The sequence below is a fragment of the Mesoplodon mirus genome, assembly GCF_964341445.2.
Source record: "Mesoplodon mirus genome assembly, chromosome: 4".
Classification (NCBI taxonomy): domain Eukaryota; kingdom Metazoa; phylum Chordata; class Mammalia; order Artiodactyla; family Ziphiidae; genus Mesoplodon; species Mesoplodon mirus.
Genome location: NC_138979.1, coordinates 163,970,747 through 163,995,392, shown reverse-complemented (window position 1 = coordinate 163,995,392; position 24,646 = coordinate 163,970,747). Strand labels below are relative to the sequence as shown.

The window sequence follows — 24,646 nt, the reverse complement described above, 5'->3', positions numbered from 1 at the left end:
TGGGACCCAGCATGTTCCAATGCCGTATGCACGGGCTTTGGAGTCTGAAAGCTCCAAGTTCAAATTCCAATGTGCTGACAAGCCCTATGACCTTGCACAAACTGCTTAATCTGTCAGGCCCTAAATTTGCTTCACATTAAAATGTATATAACATCGACATGTACACACTGCTATATTTCAAATGGATAACCAACAAGGACCTACTGTATAGCACAGGGAACTCTGCTCAATGCTGTGTGGCAGCCTGGGTGGGAGGGGAGTTTGGGGGAGAATGGATACATGTATATTTATGGCCGAGTCCCTTTGCTGTGCACCTGAAACTATCACAACATGGTCAGTTGGCTATACTCCAATATAAAATAAAAAGTTTAAATAAACAAAATGTACATAACAATACCTATCCTGTATTGATGCTATAAGAATTAAATGTTAAAAAGACTAAATAAGAAAATATATGTTAAAATACCTAAGAAAGATGATACCCCCTTCTTATTTGGTAGGGTTACTCTTAACCCAAAGTTCCAGACAGTTTAGAATGGTTTCCAACCATTCTATATCACCTGACACTTCTTATCTATAAATGGTTGTTCCTCTCATATGCATCTATGTGTATGTGTGTACACATATATGTGTCTATTCACACACATTACTTACAGTTAGGACTCTGGATGAGTATCTATTTGTCTATTGACAAGAACCATTCCTCTTTCTTTTTCTTTTCTTTCTTTCTTTCTTTCTAACAGTGAACATGTATTAGTTATTATAAGCATTAGAAAAAAATATGGCTAATTCCATTGTGAAAAAGTAAAGTCATTTCTTAGACTATAAAGAAAGAAACCTTCTTTTACCCACATCATATTTTCCATGCTAAGTATATCATATCTTCAACTTTCAACCACATGAAGCTATAGAAGATAAGTAGATTTATGAAGACAAGGCAAAAATGCTTATTAAATTGGAGAATACATATCCTAAGAAAATCTTTTAAAAATAGTTTCAAAAATTGCACAATTTCCACTTCTTTTATTCACCCAGAAATATTAATCAGAAGAAAGTAATTGTATAAGCATGGGAGCCACATTCCTTTGGTTTTAATATGGTTCTTCAAAGCCAATACAAATCCATCAATTCAAGGCATTTCTTAGAAACCTAAATCAATGAAAATGCAATGTACTTGGATTTTTGTTCTGTTTAGAGTCCCTAGGAAAAGGTTTCCCTCACAGTCAAACCATGCACAATCTGGCAGAGGGGAAATTTCCACAGCAGCTGTACAAACACAAAGACTCACCTGGACCTTGACGGACATCTGTGGCAGCATTTTCAAAGGGAGGGAAAGGGAGAGGAGAGAAAGAGGGAGAAAAGGGAAGAAGAGTGTTAGCAGCACACACACACACAATACACTGTGTCCTTGCATGGCTACCAAGTTCATGCAAGACTCCAAATATGCTCAGACTCTGAGCACTTAGTTCTACCGTCACCCAAAAACCACCCATGCAAGCCGAGGGGCCAAGCTCCCTTTTCACTGTGCATGTAGCAAGAGAGGTGAGCTTCACATCTGTCCGGAAAGACATCATCCTGGAATCAGATAGGGCTCCAAAGAGCTAAGCAGACTGGAATCCTGCAAGAATATTGGTTAAAATATTCTGGTTGATTTCTGCAATCCAACACCCAAGCAAATCCTCCTCCCCTCCAGTTACAGAACACTGGACACGAAGTCAAGCAAGGCTTCCCCACAGAGAGAAAAAATAATAATAAACCATTCCCTTGAGGAACAAAGGAAAAGGCATAAGAATTAAGAGCAAATTGCAGCGTTATTCACTTCATAAGACTGGAGGACACAAGACCACAAAATATTTATAATTCCCTCCCTCCCCAGTACTCCCAGTGACCATTCTTCATCACAGACAGCAGTGTGTGTGCATGAGATTGTGTGTGAGTAGATCATGTGCCACACAAATTGAAATTCTGCCTCTCCTAATTTTTCTCCTTGCATTTCACACCATCATTAATGACAGAAATTGCCATTTGAAATCTCTTCTGACAACTACAAATAAACCTCCAGCCCGGGGAAGGTTGACATTTGAATTAAACCAATGAACTTTCAAAAAGTGAAGAACGGTTCACTCCCATCATCTCCATGGATACAATCTCCTCCTCCTACCCTCAAATGTAAAATAGAATTATGCTGGGGAAGCCCAACCAAGAGCAGCCGAAAGCATTGTTAAAATCCCTAGACCTGACCTGGTAGGATATACTACAGCTTGGGAGAAGGAACGGGGTTCCTTCATGAAACCACTGGCCATCCAGGCCATCCTGGGTGACTCCCTTAGAATCACTGAATGGTGGGTCTGGGACATCCGCAGACATAATCTAGTTCAATTCTTTTTTGCTAAGATGGGGGATGAAGAAAGGTTGAGAGACTTGTCCAAGGTCACACAGCTAGTTCAGGGAAGGGATCCTAGAAAAGACCCTGGGTCTCTTGAATCCCACCCAATTCAATGTTCATTCAACGGAAACCCAGGTCCCTCCAGGGCATCTGGAACTGGAATTCAGTTTGCAAGCTCAAGTGAGCACCTGAAGCCATGAGGAAGCGGTGAGAGCCTCCCAGTTACCCCATGTGCTTCTAACCTACAGCAATCAGATTTGCAGAGCTCCAGCGAGTTCCTTAGGGCTCTTGCCCCAACCTGCAGCAACAGCCGGGCATTTCTCCAGCCCACACCCTGCATTCCCTGGAAGCTGTATTTGCTCAATGAGACTTACAGAGAACTCTGAATCATTCTTCAGCCACACCCACTTCCAGGTTTTCTGGTGAGTTGTTAGATTTAGGGGTGAAGTAGCAGCAGGGAGGAAGAAAAGAGGCGAAATAGAAGAGGTGGAAAGGCAAAACACGCTGCGTAAATAACAAAGCAGAGCCATTAACATGACTGATGGACTGCCTAGAATAGTGGTCCTTGAAACACCCCTTCATTAAGCAGGGTATCAAACTATTTACACATGGTGGAGTTCAGTGGTCAAAGTGTCAACACTGTTTTCATAGAAACACACTCTTCGTGGGCACCAAGACCCACGGGAGATAGGACACCTCGGAACCCCAAAGTTCTTCTGACACTAAGTTGCCCATTTGGGCACTGTAATGACAATCCTAAATTACAGCGACAGATAGTCCAGGTTCACATCCTGACCTGCTTGATGACCTTGAGTCAATCAGTGAACTGATTGTTTCCTTCAGCTATAAGATGGGAAGATAACACAGCTTCCCTCGTGATAGTGTTATGATAATTAAATGAGATTAAATACTTGTAAATCACTTAGCTCAGTACAAGGCAAACACGGCATAAACGTTAGCTGCGCTGATTGTTATCATTTTGAATTACCTCGGACGAAATTACCCAAATATGTTGACCAGATGGCTCCCTGAAAACACCAAGAGACCACAGGAAATTTTTTTTTAATTTATTTATTTTTGGCTGCGTTGGGTCTTCGTTGCTGCAAGCGGGCTTTCTCTAGTTGCGGTGCGCGGGGGCTACTCTTTGTTGCAGTGCGCGGGCTTCTCATTGCGGTGGCTTCTCTTGTTGTGGAGCACGGGCTCAGTAGTTGTGGCTCACGGGCTCTAGAGTGCAGGCTCAGTAGTTGTGGCGCACGGGCTTAGTTGCTCAGCGGCATGTGGGATCTTCCCAGACCAGGGATCGAACCTGTGTCCCCTGCATTGGCAGGTGGATTCCTAACCACTGCGCCATCAGGGAAGCCTGACAACAGGAATTAAGTTGTATTTCGTTTGGTGATTGGGGTTCAACCTTTCTGCTTGTGAACGAAGACGTTGCTCCAGCCCCCCACCCCCGCCTCCTTCTGGGTCTCTCCTCACTCCCACTCCTCAGCGAGAATCGGGGCAAAGGGGAGTTCAAAAGTTCTAGGTGAGCAGAAGTAGGGGGGGAAACAAACTCCATTCTTATTTCTTTTGTTTTCCCTCCTGAAAACTTAATACAGTCCAGTTCTAGTCCTGCATATAAAAAATACAGTATCTCTTCTTGCCAAAGAGGGGCAACAGGCCACCACGAAAAACCCTCTTTAGCTGAGGGGTCAGTGTCCAACCTCAGCTCCTGATTGTGGCACCAAGCCAGAGGCAGTTCTGAGCATTCATGTCCAACCTGAGGAAAAGAGACACAGTATCACCTGGCACCTGTTCCAAGAAGCAGTGAGTGACCTGAATCTCTGCACTCAATTCTGATCAACAGAATGAAATGGCAAAGGCTGGGGTGTGGCAGTGGGGGAGCGGAATAGGGGGCGATCAGAAGTTCAACAGTACCTATCTGGTATATTGTGCATCCAGCATCGTTTCCCCCTTCTTTTTGTATCAAGTCCCAGTTGTCTTCTGGGGAATCTCCTTTCCCACCCTTAATCCCTGTGGTTTGGTAAAGATGACCCCCTACCCTCACCCTGGCTCCAAGGGTACACATGTCCTGCAGGCCAGGTCACAGGGATTAACACAGAGAAAGGGGGGTCCACACCTGGATTACTGGCATTCAGGCTCTGGCTCTTCAGGCTACATGGACTTTGTGCCAGTTACCTAAGTTTTCTGTGCTTCAGTTTCCTTATCTGTAAAATGGGTGTGTTAATAGTTCCTACCTCCTAGGGTTGTTAGGAGGAGCTCAGAACAGTGCCTAGCGTCTAGAAAGCCCTCAGTTAATGTTAGCTGGTGATTTTATTACCTTCATATATGGGAGGGCAAGGGTATTTTTTAGAAAAGCAACCTTTCTTGTGGTTACACAGCAAGGAAGTCTGACTTAGGATGCAGCTGGGGGTTTCTAACTCCATGCCTTGCTGCCTCCTCACTTCCAAGGTGGTCATCCCCAGAGCACTTCTGTCTGTCATTGCTGCTGGTATACAGCCTGGAGTCTGTGTATGAGGGAGCAACACTGGGCCCTAGGACGGATCAGAGGAGACATATATATATATGTGTGTGTGTGTATATCAATTTTTTGATAGATAAAAAGTGGGCGCAAATTGCCAAAAAAAGGCAGTTGCCAACCAGATGAGATTGATCCAGGGGAGTTGGCATCCTCTCCCGTGCCAACACTTCCTTAGTTCCCTCCTGCTGTTTTATTTTCTAACACTGCTAGGCCTGTAGTTTTCCAGAGCACCACTGCATTTAAATCTATATTCTATTTTCTCTCCTAGAAAATAGGTCAGACCCAAGGCAGAGTTCACCAGGTGGGGTCCCAGAAGGTATGGCTGGGCCTGGCCTCCAGGAGCCTGGCTGTGCAGCCTGCCCCATGCTCCCCAAAGTTCCTCCAGGGACGTGGGGTGGGTGTCTGGAGGTATAAAAGTAGCAAGTGGGGGAATCTTGGACTTCTGCCTCTGGAAATGATCTAGCCCAAATGAGAGGTGAGGTGGGAGGGCTCCCCGAGTTGAGCTATATTCTGCAACAGCAGCAGATGGAGGGTCCTTTCTTTCCCCCACCTGGTTAGAAGAACCGCATCTCCCCAAATTGCAGGAAATTGTTTCCCTTGAACTTTAAAATAACCATGCTGAGCATACTCACTTGTGGCTGAAATTATTGTTGAATACGCAGTAAGCGTCCGTGGGGCACTGAGTAGAGGTGGGACTGCCCTAATTTACTTCTTCCCTGGTTGTGATGCCAAAGAGAGTGGGTGAAGGGTGGCAGTGGCTTTCAAATCCTTCCTCTCTTATGGCTTTCCCATCCCTGGTTTGAGCATGGCACTCCTAACAGAGGTGGCCCCATGATCCCACCCCCAACAATTTCTCAAGCACCTGCCATCCACCGAGGCCAGTGTGAGTGCCAGAGCTTGGAAGACAGGAGAGGGAAGGTGCCAGTTTATATGGGCCAGTCCTCAGCCCTCCTGTCAAACAGCAGAAGGAACTAACATGAATTGAGCAGGTCCTGCCTAGAGCCTGTGCATTTGCTATTCTCCTGCCTGCCTGAACAGTCTTTGTCAGACATATGTAAGACTGGTCCTCACTCTCTTCAGGTATCCATTCAAATGTTCCTTCTTAGAAAGATTTTTCTCTAACCACCTTCTCTAAAATAGAGACCCTCCTCTATCATTTACCTGGCTTTTCCTTTCTTTATGGCACTAATCACTATCTGACATTATAGGATGGGTCTGTTTTTATTGTTTAAATCCCCCTTGGAATATAAGCTTCATGAGAGCAGTATTGCCTGTTTCATTCACTGCTTGTATCCCCAGTGTTTAAGGAGGATCTGGCCTACAAGATGTGCTCAGCAATATGCAGTGAATAGTGACTAGATGATCTCAATTGGTACAACTCACTGATATAGATGTTATTGGTGTCTCCATTTACACATGAGAAAACTGAGGCTCAGAGAAGTTAAGGTATGTGCCTATGGACAGAAAGGCAGAGCTGGGATTGGACTCTGGGTCTGTCTTAATGCCCTTACTCTATTAAGAACCCTGTTTTCTTCAGCGTTGGCCTCATTATCAGGTGAGTTGTCTCCATATGGTAACAAAGATGGAATCTGGCAGCTCTATAGAAAAGAGAGCAGCCTATTTCCTGGTAATTCCAGTAAATTCCCTGGGAAGGCTCTCATTGGTTTGGCTTAGGTCACATGTCTGTTCCAGAGCCAATTACTGTGTCCATCATCACATACCAGAGGATGAATTTGGGGATAAAATGGGGTAATGCCTCTACGTCCCTGGCACAAAGCAATACTAATCATAATAAAGCTCACATTTATTGAGGATTCTGTGTGCTGGGCACTGTCCTAAGTGCTTAATATACATCTTCTCATTTAATTCTCACCACAACCCTAACAGGTAGGAACATTATTCATCCCATTTTACAGATAATGAAATTAAGACCAAGTGAAGAGGCTCTGTCATTACTAATACTTCTTATACTCAGAGTAGCACATCAGATAAGGGTCAACCTATATTTCTGAATAAAAGAGTAAACCAGGATAGGTACCATCTGACCCATCAAGCTATAAATTAGGGATAAGAATACTGGGCATCTCATAGGAGTGAGAAAAAGGCACAGCCCAGGCAGAAGAAGGCGGTCAAATGCAGTGTGACCATAAGTCTGGACAACTGGAGTTCCTGCCTGGGCTGTGCAGTTTAGAGGAGCCTGCTCTGGCCCTTCCAAAGCCACATCCCAACACATGAACTGAGCAGTCCACAGGGCCAGCTGGATTTTCCCACCCAGCACCAGCAACACCTGCCACTAACCCTGAGGACACTCAGGTACTCAGGTACTCTGAATTCCTTGCCCAAACAGCCCCAAATCCATGTGGGCCTCTTCCCTGTGTCCCTTCTCCCCAAAGCAGACCAACCCACTGATGTGTGTACTCTCGTGTCAAGAAAGGGCCAAGGGGAAGCTATTTGCAGGAGCTGTGGACCTCTACAAGCTGGGGCATCCACAAAAATGTACATAAGGATATTTGTGGTGCTGGAACTGGAGAGAAGGGAGGCTGACCCCAAGCCTCCATGTGTATTCTCATCCCAGGCCCACAAACATTGGGCAGGTTTTCAACTCAGGATTACACCTGACTTAACATTAGGAGAAAAAAAATTAAAAAGGCAAAGACTGCATCTCCCCAGCAGTCTATCTTTTCTTGCCCCTGAAGAAAATGAGCATAAGATTCTTCCCTCTACTTCAGGAACAAATATACAGAAACAGTATTTCTTTTTTTTTAGTTGAGAGCTAAAGCAAACTTCCAGCAGCAAAGAGGCTGGGTTTCCTGCATTCTGGGGCTTTTTCTGGCTCTCAGTATCTGAGCTCTTCAAACACAGGAAGAGTTGTCTTTCCACAAAAGGCCAGGTGGTGTTAGCTTCATCCCCGACACAGAGCCCATTTATCCGCCTTTGTAGAAGACTGAGCCCTCCCAAGCCCTGGTGCTGTTTGCTTTTGTTCTTTGATGCTAATAACTCCAGATTGCAAGATGGAGCGGAGGGGTAGCTGCTGTGTCAGGTGCCAGCCTGCCCGGGAAGGCAGCGTCAGGGAGAGAAGCAGGATGAAAAACAGGAAGGAACAAGGATGGCACTGCTGTGGGCCAGGTCACCGCTGCGCCCGAACACTTTAGGGGCTACAACACGCTTGTAGTAGCTGTGGTTTGAGGAGCCTGAGCTTGACTGACAGTTGGGAGAAGAGGGAATCTACTTGTTACAGATACAGTCGGAGATCAGTGCAGACAGTGGGCTTTGTTCTTCGTGATTTTATTTTTTTAAATTCTTTAGAGGTTCTGAGCACAGACGGTAGGTAAAGCAATCTGGGCTTTAAACCTTGTCTTTGCTATTTGTTATTAAAAATATTTTTGCTCAGTTTCTTACTTTACCTTCCTCTTCAGCCGCATGGGAATAATAGCAGTGGGGTCAATTCAGCTAGAAGCACCCATGCATCCCTAAAAGTCAATGTGCTATGCAAAATCACATAGTAGAAACCACAGGGCTTACAGGGAAAATAGGATTGGGGCACAGTACCCCAAAACTTCATCAGTGACACATAATGAAAGATAGGAACCTGTTTTACACGTGTTAATGGTTAAGGAATGCATAAATAATACAGTAAGTATAGCACTTGAAAAAGACCTGAAGTTGCTTGTGGAAGTGGGAAACTTGCAAGTTGCTTTGAAGTAATGAAAGAAGGGTCATCTGAAATTGGACAGGAAGTTATAACACCAGATGTTGATGGGTGTGGCTCATAACATGCCTGGTATCTGAAGTAGCTGGCACGTGTTTAGGTGTGTGTGTTTTGTGCATTCCTACACAGTTTGGTTCATCTGGCTGCAGTTTTCTGCCTTCACCTAGAGCTTCTCATGGGCAAAATCATGCATAATCAAAAGCAAAATTATTATGCTCAAATTGTTCCCTAATATATCAATAGCATTGGAACAAATTTGCATTTTCAAAACAAGCATTATAGCAGAACTGACTGTACCTAATTGAAATGACTGCTATGAGGACCAAATGAGATGATTCATACAAAGTGCTTGGTACAACGCCAGGCACAGGGTAAATATTCAATAAACACTTACTGAAACTGTTATTATTAATGTTTCTTCTGGCTTGTTGACACCTCCCTTGTAAACGGAAAGTACCCAGTTGAGCCTTCTATCCAGCTGCTTAAGCCTTGCAAACAAAAGACATCTCTAGCTAACTGCTAACTCCCCACCTTAGGCCATGAGGCTGGCACCTGCAGTAGGCCCCCACCTAACAAGACAAGGGTTTTAGAAAAGTCCTCATAGCACATGGACACTGCTGGAGACAGGCTCCAAGTGCCAACTTCTTAGGTAAAGAAATGGGTGTTGGCCTCCCCAAACGAGCATGACCCACAGGGAGAAAAGTACACACCTGCATCTCAGAGAACACCAGGAAATCAAAGGAGAAACTGACCCACATGAGAGGATGCCCCATCATCTGGTAGGATAGAGAGGAGTGCATCACAGGAGGGGAAAGAAATCAGTCAATCCTCATATTAGGAAAACAGCCTAGATGCAGACATTTTCAATCTCCCTGTCTCCTGCAGAGAGCACAGGGGTTAAGAGGCAGGAAGAGCTGAGTGAAAATCCTGGCTCTTCCACACGCTACGTATATGAGCTCATGCATGTTAACTAACCTGAGACTCAACTTCCCCACCTGTAAAATGGGGACAATCTACTTATCTTCCGTTCTGCAAGATGAAAAGAGTTCATGGGGACTGATGTTAGGGTTATAAGGAGCTAATGTATGCAAAAGCACTCAGAGGGTGTCTGGCACTGAGGGAGTGCTAATCAATGCTGGCGAATCATAATTACTACATTTCCTCACCTGAGTGATTTCCATGAGACAGAGTTTTTGCCCTCTTTCCAAGAATTCCTCGCTCTCTGGAAAGTCTAACTCCTCAGGGCTTATTGGAAGAACGATCTGGAGGAAGCAAGGGTTTCAGTGGAGGTGAGTTCTGCAAATTCTGCAATTCAGTACAGAGAGCCTTGGAAGAGGAGGCTTATGTCTGTCCTCTGTAGGGGGCGCTGTTGTAGAATGTGGGAAACAGCCCCACGCTTAGAATCAGAAGCCCCGGGGTTTTAGTTTTGTTTTCCTAAAATTTTTATTGTGGTAAAATACACATAACATAAAAGTTACCATCTTAACCTTTTTTTTTTTTTTTTTTCTTGCGGTACGCGGGCCTCTCACTGTCGTGGCCTCTCCCGTCGCGGAGCACAGGCTCCAGACGCACAGGCTCAGCGGCCATGGCTCAGGGGCCCAGCCGCTCCACGGCATGTGGGATCCTCCCGGACCGGGGCACGAACCCGTGTCCCCTGCATCGGCAGGTGGACTCTCAACCACCGCGCCACCAGGGAAGCCCCATCTTAACCATTTTTAAGTGCACAGTTCAGTGGCATAAAGTACATTCATAATGTCGTGCAACCATCACCCATTTCCAGAACTCTTTCCATCTTGCAGAACTGAAAGTCCTGTACCTGTTAAACAACAGCTATCTATATGTCCTACACCCAGCCCCTGGCAACCACCCTTCCACTTTCTGTCTTTAGGAATTTATTCTAGGAACCTCATATGAGTGGAACCATAGAGTATTTGTCCTTTTGTCACCGGCTTATTTCACTTAGCACAGTGTCCTCAAGCTTCATTTATGTTGTGGCATGTGTCAGAATTTCTTTCCTTTTAAAGGCTGAATAATACTCCATTGTTTGTATACTGTAGTTCCCCCCTTATCCATGGGGACTACATTCAAGACCCACCAGGGGACGCTTGAAACCGCAAATAGCACTGAGCACTATATATACTATGTTTTTTCCTATACCTATATACCTATGATAAAGTTTAATTTATAAATTATCCAGCTGTTTAAGCCTTGCAAACAAAAGGCATCTCTAGCTAACTGCTAACTCCCCACCTTAGGTCATGAGGCTGGCACCTGCAGTAGGCCCCCACCTAACAAGACAAGGGTTTTAGAAAAGTCCTCACAGCAGATGGACACTGTAAGAGATTAACAATAATAACTAGTAATAAAATAGAACAATTATATTGTGATAAAGTTATCTGAATGTGATGTCTCTCTCTCTCTCCCAAAATCTTACTGTACTGTACTCACCCTTCTTGTGATGATGTGAGATGATGAGATGAAGTGAGGGGAATGATGTAGGCATTGTGATGTAGCATTTAGCTACTAATGACCCTCTGATGATAGGTCAGAAGAAAGATTATCTACTTTGGATGATCCTGGAGCATTGGTGATGTCAATGGTTGGACGTCAGGATCAGATGATGTTGATGGGTGGGGTTCCCGAATCGGACAGAGCAGGATGGCACAAGATTCATCATGCTACTCAGAAATGCACACAATTTAAAACTTATGAAATTGTTCATTTCCCGAATTTTCCATTTTTGGGGGACCATGACTGTGGGCAATTAAAACCATGGAAAACAAAACTGCAGATAAGAGGGGACTACTGTACACCACGTTTTGCTTAGAGAAGCCCTGGTTTTGAGCCCTGACTTTCCAGCCTACTACCAGCTCTCTGACCTTGGGCAATTCACACAGCCTCTCTAAGCCTCAGCTTTCCCACCCATAACTAGCAGGAATAATGACTCCAATTAGATGACCAGGTGGCAGTGAGGTTGAAATGAGACTGTAAATGTGGAAGCATTTTGTAAACAATAAAGTGCTATGTCATTCCTGTATTCACTCCAGAAATATTAATCGAGTGGTAATTCCTTACTGGCCCCTGTGCTAGATCCTGGTATGAAAAACATTAAGCAGAGCCTCTATTCACAATGATATTACAACAGAAATTTTAAAAGAAGAGAAATACAGGGATCACAGTTCATTATAATCCCTGCTAGTTACTGAAGGCCTCCTATGTGTCAGGTACCTGTGGCAGTGTCGGATGTATATGATCTCATTTAATCCTGATGTAGATACTGTTGTTATCCCCACTCAAGAGACGAGAAAACCAAGGCTCAGAGAAGTTAATATTCCCAAGTCCACCTAACTCGTAAGTAGTAGCGATGATTTGAACTCAGATTTCTCTGAATCCAAAGCCCTTTTCCTTCCACAGTACCACCCATCCTTCCCCTATTATTTCTTCCTTCACTGGTTTAACCACCCAAATCTATCACCCTATGTTACATGGCGGCAAATTTCAAGAAATTGGTGTGGAAAACTGATGGAAACTGTTGAGTGTCCACAATATCTTCTGCTGGGCAGGATCTCCGGATCCATATTTCAGAGAAAGAATTATAAATTGGGGCAACGTACCCAAAACTGAATTCCATAAAAATACAACACCCAGCAAGATGTGAATAGGAGTTGCTTGCCAAAAAAAAAAAGTGTGGTCAAATACATTTAGAAAACAGTGGGCTAAAGCAAGGTAATCAAGTATCTCTATGGCAAGTATCTCTATCTCAGAAAGCCACACCTACACTAAGGTACATTGTGAAGTCCAAGAGGGGATATAGTCTGCAGTTTTCCCAATGTTTTTGGAACATTGGACACTTTTTCCTCCGTAAAATACCTAGTAACATCTCACAGAACACAGTTTGAGAAAGGCTGGCTTTGAGGCTCTCAGAACAGCTGGGAAACCTTTCAATTTATCACAAGCCTTTATCCTCACCCTTTTAGTTCCCATAGTGAGACTTTGTATCTGGTTCAGTTTGAAATAGCTAACATTTATCGACCACTTAACTACATGCCAGACAGGGACTTAGGTGCTAGAGACTCAAAATAACTGCTGGGGATGCAGTTATAGTAAATCTAATAACCAAGAGAGTGTATAAACATGATAGGGTGGCCATATACAGCCATCTAGTATCGCACTTCACATTAATGGGGGATTTGGGGTTGACAGAGACTGCTTCAAAGTCTTTTGCTGGAGAAACCTTGCAGTGGTCCCCAGAGGATAAACAGCAACAATTAAGTGGAGAGAAATCTTGTAAGAACATTTTACCAAAACAGGCCAGTGGTCAGATTGACATCCCTGAGGGATGGGGTCCCTGCAAGGCGTGTAGTGCACCAAAAAGACCATAAGCATTGAGCTTAAATCCCAACTTTGTTATCTATTACGTGACCTTGGATAAGTTACTTAAACTTCATCTGTGAGATGGGAATCATTACATCAATTTGAGTTGTCAAGAAGAGGCAATTGTATATATAATGCCTAATGACCTGCCTGGCACCATGCTTAGTTCCATTTTTTCTGATTGGTAACATCCTGGAGTAACATGTTAAGAAAGAGTCTGAGGTTGCATATGAGCTTAGAAAGAAAAGAGGGTTATGACTGATTTGCAGTTTCTGCCAGGGGCTTGAAAAGGAGGGGGTCATATATTGGCTCAAGTTAGCTGGAGAGTTTCAACTGAGTGCTTTCCCAAGGGTCCTTGCTCTGAGAAAAGGAGTTTCTAATGACCTGGGGAACCTCAGAAGAAAGCAAGTAGCCCTAACAGAGGCCTTCTCACTACTAGCACCTGTCAGCATTTCTGCTTTCCTTTATACCCTTCCCTTTCTTTCATTTTCAGGAAATGAACAAGGTGGACTTCTTGTCTTTGCAAAGCAAGGGTGTGTTGTGATGTGAAATTAGTAGAGTTATTTGCTCTGAACCTAAAATAATTTTTTTTTGAGCCTGAAAACCATGCATGTAGCCTAATTAGTACCAGTCCTATTTTAAAAGGCTCAACAAGATTCTGCAGACCCTACTAGAGGGAGCTCAGAAACCCAGGCAAGGAGCCATTCCACTGCCAGGAACTGCAGAGATCAAGCAAGCAGAGGGGGAGCCCCTAGAAGGAAATTTACATTTTACATATTGATAATATGCTTTTGAGTTATAATTAATATTCATCGCCATTTTTATCTTGCAACATCTGTGGTCAGTTACAAACAATAAAAACATTAAAATTTGATTGTTTCAGAGAGAACAGAGTAGAGTAGACACTGAATTTTAGAGGTGGAAGGGTGTTGGTATGTCAAGCAGATCCATCTCTTTTGGTTTACCAGTTCATTCCATCGACGTGTACTCGCTGCATATATCCATGGCCAAGGGACTGTGCCAGGCACTGGGGTGATGGCTAGTGAACAAAACAGACACAGGCCTTGCACTCTTGGACCTTAAAGTCTAGGTGGGGAGATGGGCCACAAATAACCAGACAGACATTTAGCTATTTAATTATAATTATGATCAGTGGCATAAGTTTGTACAGGATCCTTTGATGCTCAGATGAGAGAAACAGACCCAAGACAGGGGAATAGACATGTCCACCCAGCTGGACAATGTTGAAGCTGAAACCAGAATTCAGGTCATCTGCATCCCAGTTCACTGTTGTTCTCACTGTGTCACAGCTGGGGGACCAGTGCCCTGAGAGGGGTTTGGGGGAAGAATCCAGTACTAAGAGTATGGTGGTGGCAGCTGGGACAGAGAAGCAAGTGGCCAAATATCTGCAGCTTTCACAGAAGAACGAGAGTGGGAGCCTGGAGGTTTCACCGTCTTCTCAGACACTCACTCATGCATCGCAGCAGTGGAAAATGGTTTCAGCTACCCTCCCGTGGGGGCCTAAACGCTAGGGCCTTCAACAATCAGGACAACAAAGAGGAGAGAGGAAAGCCTCCCCCAAAACCAATTAGAGAGGACAGAGAATGGGAGGTGTAGACCCACCACACAGACTGAGCTCTAAGCTATCTGCTGTACTTTGCTTGGGCATTAATCACACAAATCCCTTATAAATCTAGGGCCATTATTAGACAACACTAATATCCCCCTTCGAGTAATCCAGACAAATACGTTGAGAGAAGGGAGAGCCCCGAGTGGCTGGAAAACAGACAGCTTTCATGTTTGCACGCATCCCCCAGCCCCCCACCCCCAGATGTCTGCTCCCAATAGCACCTCTGGCTTCTGCCCCCATAGCTCCAGGCAAGGGGAGTGAACTGAAGGGTGGGAGAACTGAAGCTCTGGATCCCTCCCCTCCCCAACTCTGCCACTGACCTAATTCTCCACAAGGGAGGATTTTTCCTTTTTGGTCCTGCTTGTTTGTAAATCACACACAGCTTAAGGGGGGGCCTAGCTAGGAAGCAGGGAGAAGTGAAGACGCTTCGAACAGTGGCCCCGGCTGCTATTTCTTAGGGAGGTGGATCACTGGGAATTCTGTTAAGCTCAGAAGAGGGGTCGGGAGGTGGAGGGTAAAAGAAGGAAGGCCCACCATCAACATCATCCCAATATTACAATCTTACTCTGCCCTTTACTGAACTAGAGATGCTTTATAGTCTAAAATGACCCAACAGAACTCTGCCATGAGCCTTATGTATGACTTTGGGGAGGTTTCTTAATTCATCTAGGTCACTGGTCTCTATAAATGACACAGGATATTTTGACCCTGATGTCATGACCCCTCAAGTATGTTTTGGAACTGCTTAAAAAAAAAAAAACTGTCAGGAAAGAGACTGATTTTAGTTGTAGGAAGAAGATATGGTTCTATGAACTGCAAAAAATTGACCTGGAAAAAAATTAGACCTGTCAGAAAAAAATCAACACAAAATGGAACTGACAGTGGCTAAAAATGCACATGGTAAAATTTGTCATTGACTGAAAAACAGAAGGAAGAATCAAACATTCTTGACAAAATTTAGACTAGCGAATCTGATGTGAGAAAACCGGATATAGTAGAAATAATGACCACAAAAGAGTGGTCACAATGGTAGAAGCTACGTGGGCAAAATTAGATAGGCACACAAAAAAATAACTGATCAATGAATCAAATCTTTACTACAGAAGGCACGTGGAGCAGAACTGATCTTGTTAAAAATAATTCAGTGAAATAAAAATGAATTGGAAAATTTAAAAATGGTTTAACTATGCTGAAAAAAAATGGATTGAGGAATTACATGAGCCCTACATCATTTGCTTCTAAAAAACAACCCCTTAATAAAACTGTTTTAGTGTTTGTATAATCCTGATTATACTGACATAGAGTTAAAAGTTCTCAGGGTCAAATTGTGCAATCAAAACATCTTGATAAATGCTGAAGAAAAATACGTTATATAATCTCAGTGGTCCTATCCAGGTGCAATTTTTTTCTGATAAAAAATCAGAAAAGAAAGTGAAGAAAATTATACAAATAGTTTACTCCTAGGAAGAAAATAGCATGGGACCCAGCTATTCCCTGCAAGAATGGTTCTCACACTAATACATTTTATGTATTCATACTTTAAGCAATTTAAAGCAATTTTAGAAAATAACAATGGATAATTATAATTTTTCCAAGAAAGAACAAAAACCTGAAAATGACACTTTGTATTACCATAGTTTCTTTTTTTTTTTTTTTGCTGTACGCGGGCCTCTCACTGCTGTGGCCTCTCCCGTTGCGGAGCACAGGCTCCGGACACACAGGCTCCGCGGCCATGGCTCGCGGGCCCAGCCGCTCCGCGGCATGTGGGATCTTCCGGGATCGGGGCACGAACCCGTGTCCCCTGCATCGGCAGGCGGACTCTCAACCACTGCGCCACCAGGGAAGCCCATACCATAGTTTCTTAAAAAGGCATTTTAACACCCCAAAAATAAAAGGGCATAATTTCAGAATTAAAAAAAAAAACTGAATGTGTCTTTACAATAAACTTCTACATTGTGTTTATTTTTCTCGTTCTCCTGAAGAATTATAAAATTTCATTCTAGTTCTTTTGAGTGTCTTTTGTACCACTGGGCAGAAGGTAGATGGGTAGTCTCTCTGCAGTTCAGCCTTCTCATTTGTAAAATGGTAACAAAAGATAAAGCTACTCACACAGAGCCTAAAACACTAGTAAGTGTTCAATAAATGTTAGCCTAAAACCCAGGAAGCAGAAGCCATTTAGGATCAAGCTGATTCCCAGCCTCAGATTGTACCCCTACTACTCCAAGCTGAAAATTCTTTAGATGTTCTGGAATATAAATGCCCCTGGTACACTATAAAACTCTTAGAGGAAAACATAGGCAGAACACTTTATGACATAAATCACAGCAAGATCCTTTTTGACCCACCTCCTAGAGAAATGGAAATAAAAACAAAAATAAACAAATGGAACCTAATGAAACTTAAAAGCTTTTGTACAGCAAAGGAAAACATAAACAAGATGAATAGACAACCCTCAGAATGGGAGAAAATATTTGCAGATGAAACAACTGACAAAGGATTAATCTCCAAAATATACAAGCAGCTCATGCAGCTCAATATTCAAAAAACAAACAACCCAATCCAAAAACGGGCAGAAGACCTAAGTAGACATTTCTCCAAAGATATACAGATTGCCAACAAACACATGAAAGGATGCTCAACATCACTAATCATTAGAGAAATGCAAATCAAAACTACAATGAGGTATCACCTCACACTGGTCAAAATGACCATCATCAAAAAATCTATAAACAATAAATGCTGGAGAGGCTGTGGAGAAAAGGGAAACCTCTTGCACTGTTGGTGGGAATATGGATTGATACAGCCACTATGGAGAACAATATGGAGGCTCCTTAAAAAACTAAAAATAGAACTCCCATACGACCCAGCACAATCCCACTTCTGGGCATATACCCTGAGAAGACCATGATTCAAAAAGAGTCACGGGGCTTCCCTGGTGGCGCAGTGGTTGAGGGTCCGCCTGCCAATGCAGGGGACACAGGTTCGTGCCCCGGTCCAGGAAGATCCCACATGCTGCAGAGCAGCTGGGCCCGTGAGCCATGGCCGCTGAGCCTGCACGTCCGGAGCCTGTGCTCCGCAACGGGAGAGGCCACAACAGTGAGAGGCCCACGAACCGCAAAAAAAAAAAAAAAAAACAGTCATGTACCACAATGTTCATTGCAGCTCTGTTCACAATAGCCAGGACATGGAAGCAACCTAAGTGTCCATCAAAAGATGAATGGATAAAGAAGATATGGCACATACATACAATGGAATATTACTCAGCCATAAAAAGAAACGAAATTGAGTTATATGTAGTGAGGTGGATGGACCTAGGGAGTGTCATACAGAGTGAAGTAAGTCAGAAAGAGAAAAAAAATACCGTATACCATGTGGAATCTAAAAAAAAAAAAAATAGGGCTTCCCTGGTGGCGCAGTGGTTCAGAGTCCGCCTGCCTATGCAGGGGACACAGGTTCATGTCCCGGTCCAGGAGAATCCCACATGCCGTGGAGTGGCTGGGCCCGTGAGCCATGGCCGCTGAGCCTGTGCGTCCAGAGCCTGTGCTCCGCAACGGGAGAGGCCACAACAGTGAGAGAGGCCTGCGTACTGCAAAAAAAAAAAAAAAAAGGATCTGAAGAACCTAGGGGCAGGACAGGTATAAAGATGCAGACGTAGAGAATGGACTTGAGGACACGGGGAGGGGGAAGGGTAAACTGGGACGAAGTGAGAGAGTGGCATGGACGTATATATACCACCAAACATAAAATGGATGGCTAACGGGAAGCAGCTGCATGGCACGGGAGATCAGCTCGGTGCTTTGTGACCACCTAGAGGGGTGGGATAGGGAGGGTGGGAGGGGGACGCAGGAGGGAGGAGATATGGGGATGTATGTATATGTATGGCTGATTCACTTTGTTATAGAGCAGAAACTAACACACCATTGTAAAGCAATTATACTCCACTAAAGATGTTAAAAATAAATAATAAATAAATAAATAAATGCCCCTGGTAACAACAGCTAAAAAGCGTGGATTGATCAGGGCAACCCCTCTACCTATTCACCTACCGAGAAAACACATGTGGCAGGAGGGAGGACCTGGGAGGGCAGGGGGCAAGAATGTCAGTGCTAGGAAGAAAGGGCAGCTATTGGAAACGCATGAGCTGATTTCTGGGCTGTGGGTGGGACTCACGCTATGTGGCTCTTAGAGGAACAAGTCTCTCTAGGTTGGCGGCAAATGACATTCACTGTGGCTTTCTTGTTCCAGCAGCCTTTCATCTTCACTTTCTCCACACAGAGCTTCCTTTCGAGAGAGATTCTATCCCCAAGTCCCCCCCGGTAGGATTCTGCACTCTGGGTGGAGATGCCCAGGTTTCTGCCCACTTACCAGCCAAGATCAGCTCTCCTGCTGCTGTCACGCCGAAGGCTTCCCTCCCCAGCCCCAGACAGTTCTTTTGTGTGTGTGTGTGGTACGCGGGCCTCTCACTGTTGTGGCCTCTCCCGTTGCAGAGCACAGGCTCCGGACGCGCAGGCTCAGCAGCCATGGCTCACGGGCCCAGCCGCTCCGCGGCATGTGGGATCTTCCCGGACCGGGGCACGAACCCACGTCCCCTGCATCGGCAGGCGGACCCCCAACCACTGCGTCCCCAGGGAAGCCCTCCAGACAGTTCTTTATCCATCCACCCATCCATCTGTATTACCCATCAACCATATCCCAAACAAATACATAAAAGTAAAAGACATAGTTCCTGCCACGAATATTAGACTGATCAACCTCGTCCTTAAACTGAGCAGGTGACAATGCACGTATGCAGCCCCTCTCCATTGCTTTCTCTCTGTTCCTCCTCATCTTTAGATGTCGCTCCTCAGTGGAGTGACACCCGTTTTCTCATTAGATCTCCCCTCACCCCGTTCTTTCCACCTGCAGCACTCATCACCACTGTAATTATGCATTTATTGGTTTATGTTTTCCATAGCTCTAATTTGTAAGCTCCATGAAGACAGGCGGCACAGCTGTTTTGATCACCATGGATTGTGCTTGGCAATCAATGTTCTTCTGAATCAATCGAGTCTCTTTTCTCAGCGTGATGTAGGGGAATGGATACTAGACTGACAGTGAGGACTTCTGGGCTCGAGCCCCAGTCCCCTGGCCACGTGCTAGCTGAGTGGCCTATTGTAAGTTACCTTGCTTCTTTAAGTCACAGTTTCATGAGAGAAGAAGGTTGGATTGTGATGTTCAAGATGGGGGAGGGTGATAAAAATGTATGTGCTGGGGTTGGATACGCAAATCGTAACAATATTCATTTTACAACTTAATACAAGCAAAAGATTTCCACCAAAGCTTGACCAAGGCCTCTTGGATAGCGGGACTATACTAACAACAACAAAATGACTTGGAGACCGTGGGTTATAAAAGACTGAGAAAATATGGGATTCCAGTTCAAGCAGTTCATGGCTCATTTACAGCTCATGGGATGAAATAAGACACCCAGGATAAAGGCTCGGGGAGAGGCGGGAGGGGGAATTCCAGGACAGTTTTTATGTCCCTCTTTGCAACATGTGCCTGATTTGGGATCAAAGTCAGTCATGTGCAGGAGAGGGAGAAGTCAGAAGACAGGTTAGTGAAGAGAAGAAAGGCAGTGCCCCTGCATGCTAGAGGCACCCCAGCTGGGCCAGCAGAGCATGGAACTGGGTCTTCAATGGCCACAGAAGCCACCGTTCAGTGCCAGATTGAAGAGGAGACAGAGGGAGGCGATAAGAACCCAAACTCCAGATCGTCCGACTGCCCAGACTCATGTCTTAGGCAGATAGATTGCCTTCTCTCTTCAACCTTGTTCCCTGGTTTAGAAAACCGGAAAAACAGTAGAACCTCCCTGGTGAGAGTGACTGGGAAAATCAAAGGAAGTCACATTTGCAAGCCCTTAGCTCAGTGCCTGGCACATAGAAAGCACTTCATGAGAAGTAGTTCATCATCACCATTGTTATTAAATTTAGTCAATCAAAATAGACAGCTGATACATCATACGATTTCCATGACATTACAACGGCATCACTGAGGCCATACTCAGTAAGCATGACTAGAACTGGGCATAAAGCTAAACTCAGCCCTAAATCCACTGACTTCACCTGGGATCCTTGGCCGGGAGACTCAGGCTAGGAGAGCCGGCCTGAGCACTGGGTCCAGAAAAAGCCCTGGACCTCCTGTAACTCCTTGGAGTGTCTTAATCACACCCTTGAACTTCACAGAGTCTTTGCTCTGCCAGGCGTGAAGAGGGACTCCTGAAAGCACAGAGACCACGGTTATGTTATCCTTCTCCTTTCAAAGCATCCATCACTTGATTATTGCTTGGCTAATTAAGCAGCATGGAGGCATGACTGTCTTGTTCATCACTGTACCCCCAATGCTTCTCCTGACACATAGTGGGCCCTCAGTCAGTGTGTCATGTTGTGGGGGGTGGGAGAGGTACTTTCGAATAGCATCCCTGGGTTTCTGTAAGAGATTTCATGTGAGCATGCATGCTCACGTATGCTCCATTTCTTGGTTCTCATCACACGCCAGCTGGGCCCCTAACACCTCAATTTCTTCTGCTTTGAAAAATGTTAGAAGGCGTTCCCCCTCCTCCCTAGCCTCCCCATTCTGACTTACGCTGGATAAGCAACTTCAGATTGCTGAACAGCAATACACAACACAGCTGGGCGAAAATTCCTGTGTCCTGAAATTCCTGGAAAACCATGATGCACAGCAAGCATTTGGAGCATGGACACACACACGATCCCCACCCCCGGGCCCAGAGAGTCGGAGACAGGAGGAAGGCAGCAAGCAGGCAACCAGAACCCAGCTTTGATTTCCTTAAGAAAGTATTTTGCTTCCTTTCCAAGCGCCCCACCCCGGGCAGAGATAGAGAAACCACAGTGAATTACCAGTACTTATATCACTGGCTGTTGAGCCGGGGGCTTCTAGCACCTCCAGTTTAGGGGATCTTGCTCTTTCAGCTCACAGGAGCCAGAGTGAGAGGAATCTCTTCCCCAAGCCCAGGAGAAGGTGTGTGGCTTTGAGCTGACTGTCACCGCTGCTATCCTGAGAGTTCAATGACCAATTCCAAGAAAAATGTAGCTAAAGCATTTTATGTTTAGCTCACATGGTCTCAAAGAAACACAAAGTACAAACCAGAACACCAACTTGCTGATCTTGAGCAAATCACTTCACTCTTCTGGGTTTGTTTCTTTCAGATCTTTGAGCTCTTGATTCCCATGAGATTCTAACATTCTAGGAGCCAGAAATTCTATCATGTTCATGAGCAGAACATCCCAAACCCTCAGATTCATCATCTCTATATGAGACTTAAATTTCCATTTGTAGAAATTTTCTCAAATGCACAGATCTCACTAAATTGAAGGCAGAAGAAAGACCAACGTGAGTAGTTTTTAAAACTAAATTATGTAATCTTTCGATGCTGTTTTATTATATTCAAATGCATGCCCCAACTTCAACCAGGTTGAGAAGGTATATTTTTTCATTCATTGCCCAGTAAAGAATTTTAAGGAACTTTTCTTTGTTCCTAGTTTCCTTCTATATCTCTGGTAATCTGTTTTAATCTATCTTGTGGATTCCTTTTCCTCTACTATCCTAAATATTAAGGTTCTGGAAGGTTCTGAGTTTAGCTTCCTTCTCCTTTCAGTTAGACTCCTTGCCTGGACAACCTCATTCCTGTGCCAGCCTTCCCTCATCCCTACAACAACAACCCTGACATCTGCCCAGCCCCATCCTCCTCCCTCACACAACCATTGCCCCCACCTGCCTCTGAACATCTCCCTGCAGGTATCCTACAGGTTCTGAAGAGAAGGTGGGAGGGATATGGACAAACCAAAATTTATTATTACCCCTCTCCCACCTTCACCCCAAATCTCCTCTTCCCACTGACTTTCCTAGCTATACCCACAACCAAAAGAGCATATGATCAAAGTTCCTCTTTCCCCTTTTCAATCATCAGCATCATCTTCAATAATAATTAGTAATAATGGCTAACATTCACTGAATGCTTACTGTGTGCCAAGCATCGTTCTAAGTATTCTATGTGTGATATCTCACTGAAGCCTGAAAGCAATCTGAAATGGTGGGCACTATTATTACATCTATTTCACAGATATTTAAGTTGAAACACAGAGAAGTGAAGTCCTTTGCCCAAGTTTACACAACTAGTATGTGTCAGAGCCAGGTAGCCTGATCCAAACCCACTAAAGGTCATTGCTTTCCAATTATTAAGGGCCTCTTCTTAACATCTCTGCAGTTGGCCCTTCCTCCATCACTACTCCCCCAGTACTGCCTCTTCTCTCACCAAAACCACACAATAGCCTCTACCTGGCCCCCCTGCTTTCTGCCTTCCAGTTGCCAACCAATCCCTCATGCAAACTGCCCCAGAGCCATCTTTCTAAAATTCAAATCTTACGGTCACTACTCAATGGAAAAACTTCCAATGGCTCCCAGGTGCAGGAAGAAACAATGTTTCAAATCCTTACAAACATTTTAAGACCCACAGTTACCTAAGCGCTCTTCATATTCCTCCTCCAGCCTCAGCCCTTTAATCCAGCCACATTAACTACTGCAAACTACTGGCAAGAGTAGCCTGCTGCTTCATAGGGCTGCCCTGAGGGCCCTTTCCTCCCAGTCTGCTAGTTAAAGCTTCCAAGTCCAGCCTAAGATTTTCTGCTGTAAGATGTCCTCCAACCCCTGGCTCCCAGCCTAAGCACACACCCTCATACTCCAAACAGGTGGAACATCCCCTTTTGAGCTAGTCCACAAACATTCCAACTGGTATTTTAGCGACTCTAATGTGTACAACACCTCTTTGCCTGACAGCCTTCCCAACTAGACCATAAGATCCTCAAGGGCAGTGCCCACACTGGTAGACAACAGGCATTCACTCAGTGAATGTCAGAAAATGCACTTATTCCAGTAAACAGATGGTCTATTTCAACAAATAGATGATTATACATCAAGGACTGCTTTGCAAATGCTTGAACATACTTCAAAGACTTAGTTCTCTTACACAATCCAAAGTTGCCCCAGCAAACACTATGATTTTTTTATGCTAAAAAAAGCTCCGAGATAGTAGATATTATCAATGATTCCAAACAGTGAGGCCTCTGAAAGAGGAAGGTGTGACTGGAGTAACTTCCCGTGGGACCCTCCAAAGACACCTGGCCAGGTCAACCAAGACCACCACACACAGAGCTGAAGACAGGGTAGAGGAGCCCGACACACATCCCACTGGCATCCAGAACACTTTGGGCATCATCCTCCACCTGAAACCTGTAAGCCTGGGGGTCGAGTAACTATAGCCAACTAGAGATAAATGTAGATTTGAGTGTTGATCAGTGACCTCCAAAGCTTTCTGAACCAACTCCCCATTAGGAAAAATAATTTTACTATGTTCTCCTGAGAGATGTATCTTTATTTATAAATAATTTGCATATAAGTTAACTATACATTTTAATTGTTTCCTTCCTATATCCCCCCAAGTGGTCTTTGCATGTGCCCCTTTTTGAAGGCCACTGATCTGGAGAATAATCTTTCCACATCCCTGAACTGCAGAGGACGTACGTGATCAAACGTAAGGGTAGGCCTGGCTGCTGAGACCCCCAGAACCATGGAGTCCTTGGTTTGAAGGCACGTACACACCAGCACACATTTCTGACAGGTGTCACTCCAGCACCTACTGCCCCCCTCCCAGCAATAGGACTTGGCAAAGCTGTGCATTCAATGGCCCAACAGCTCTAAGCATCAGAAATCCTCCTCTGTAGCTCTGATCCCGTCAACCCTCGAGTCTGATATCCACTCCCTCCTCAACATGGCAGCTCTTCCGATATCCGAGGACAATCATCTTGTCCCCAGTGAGCCTCCTCTTCTCCAGGGAATCCACACAAGCTAATGGGGCCTCTCCATCCCCAGTGACAACAACGTGCTTGCCTCAAACAGCCATTCCACAAGCATTTACATGGTCCCAGGCTGGCTGCTGTCTATGATTCTTACAGGAAACCACTGGCTCAT

At 44.7% G+C, this 24,646-nt stretch overlaps 1 protein-coding gene across 7 annotated transcripts in view; it reads right to left on the bottom strand.

Annotated features, from left to right (window-relative positions):
- NRXN3 (neurexin 3) overlaps nucleotides 1-24,646 on the bottom strand; it is a gene marked incomplete at both ends in the record, with an annotated part of 1,625,679 nt that overhangs the window by 1,588,050 nt on the left and 12,983 nt on the right. For all 7 annotated transcript variants that reach the window (XM_082616773.1, XM_082616786.1, XM_082616783.1 and 4 more), the window contains one exon: nucleotides 1,289-1,306. In XM_082616773.1, the coding sequence (XP_082472899.1) occupies nucleotides 1,289-1,306 (18 nt within the window). The remainder of the gene's footprint in view (nucleotides 1-1,288; nucleotides 1,307-24,646) is intronic.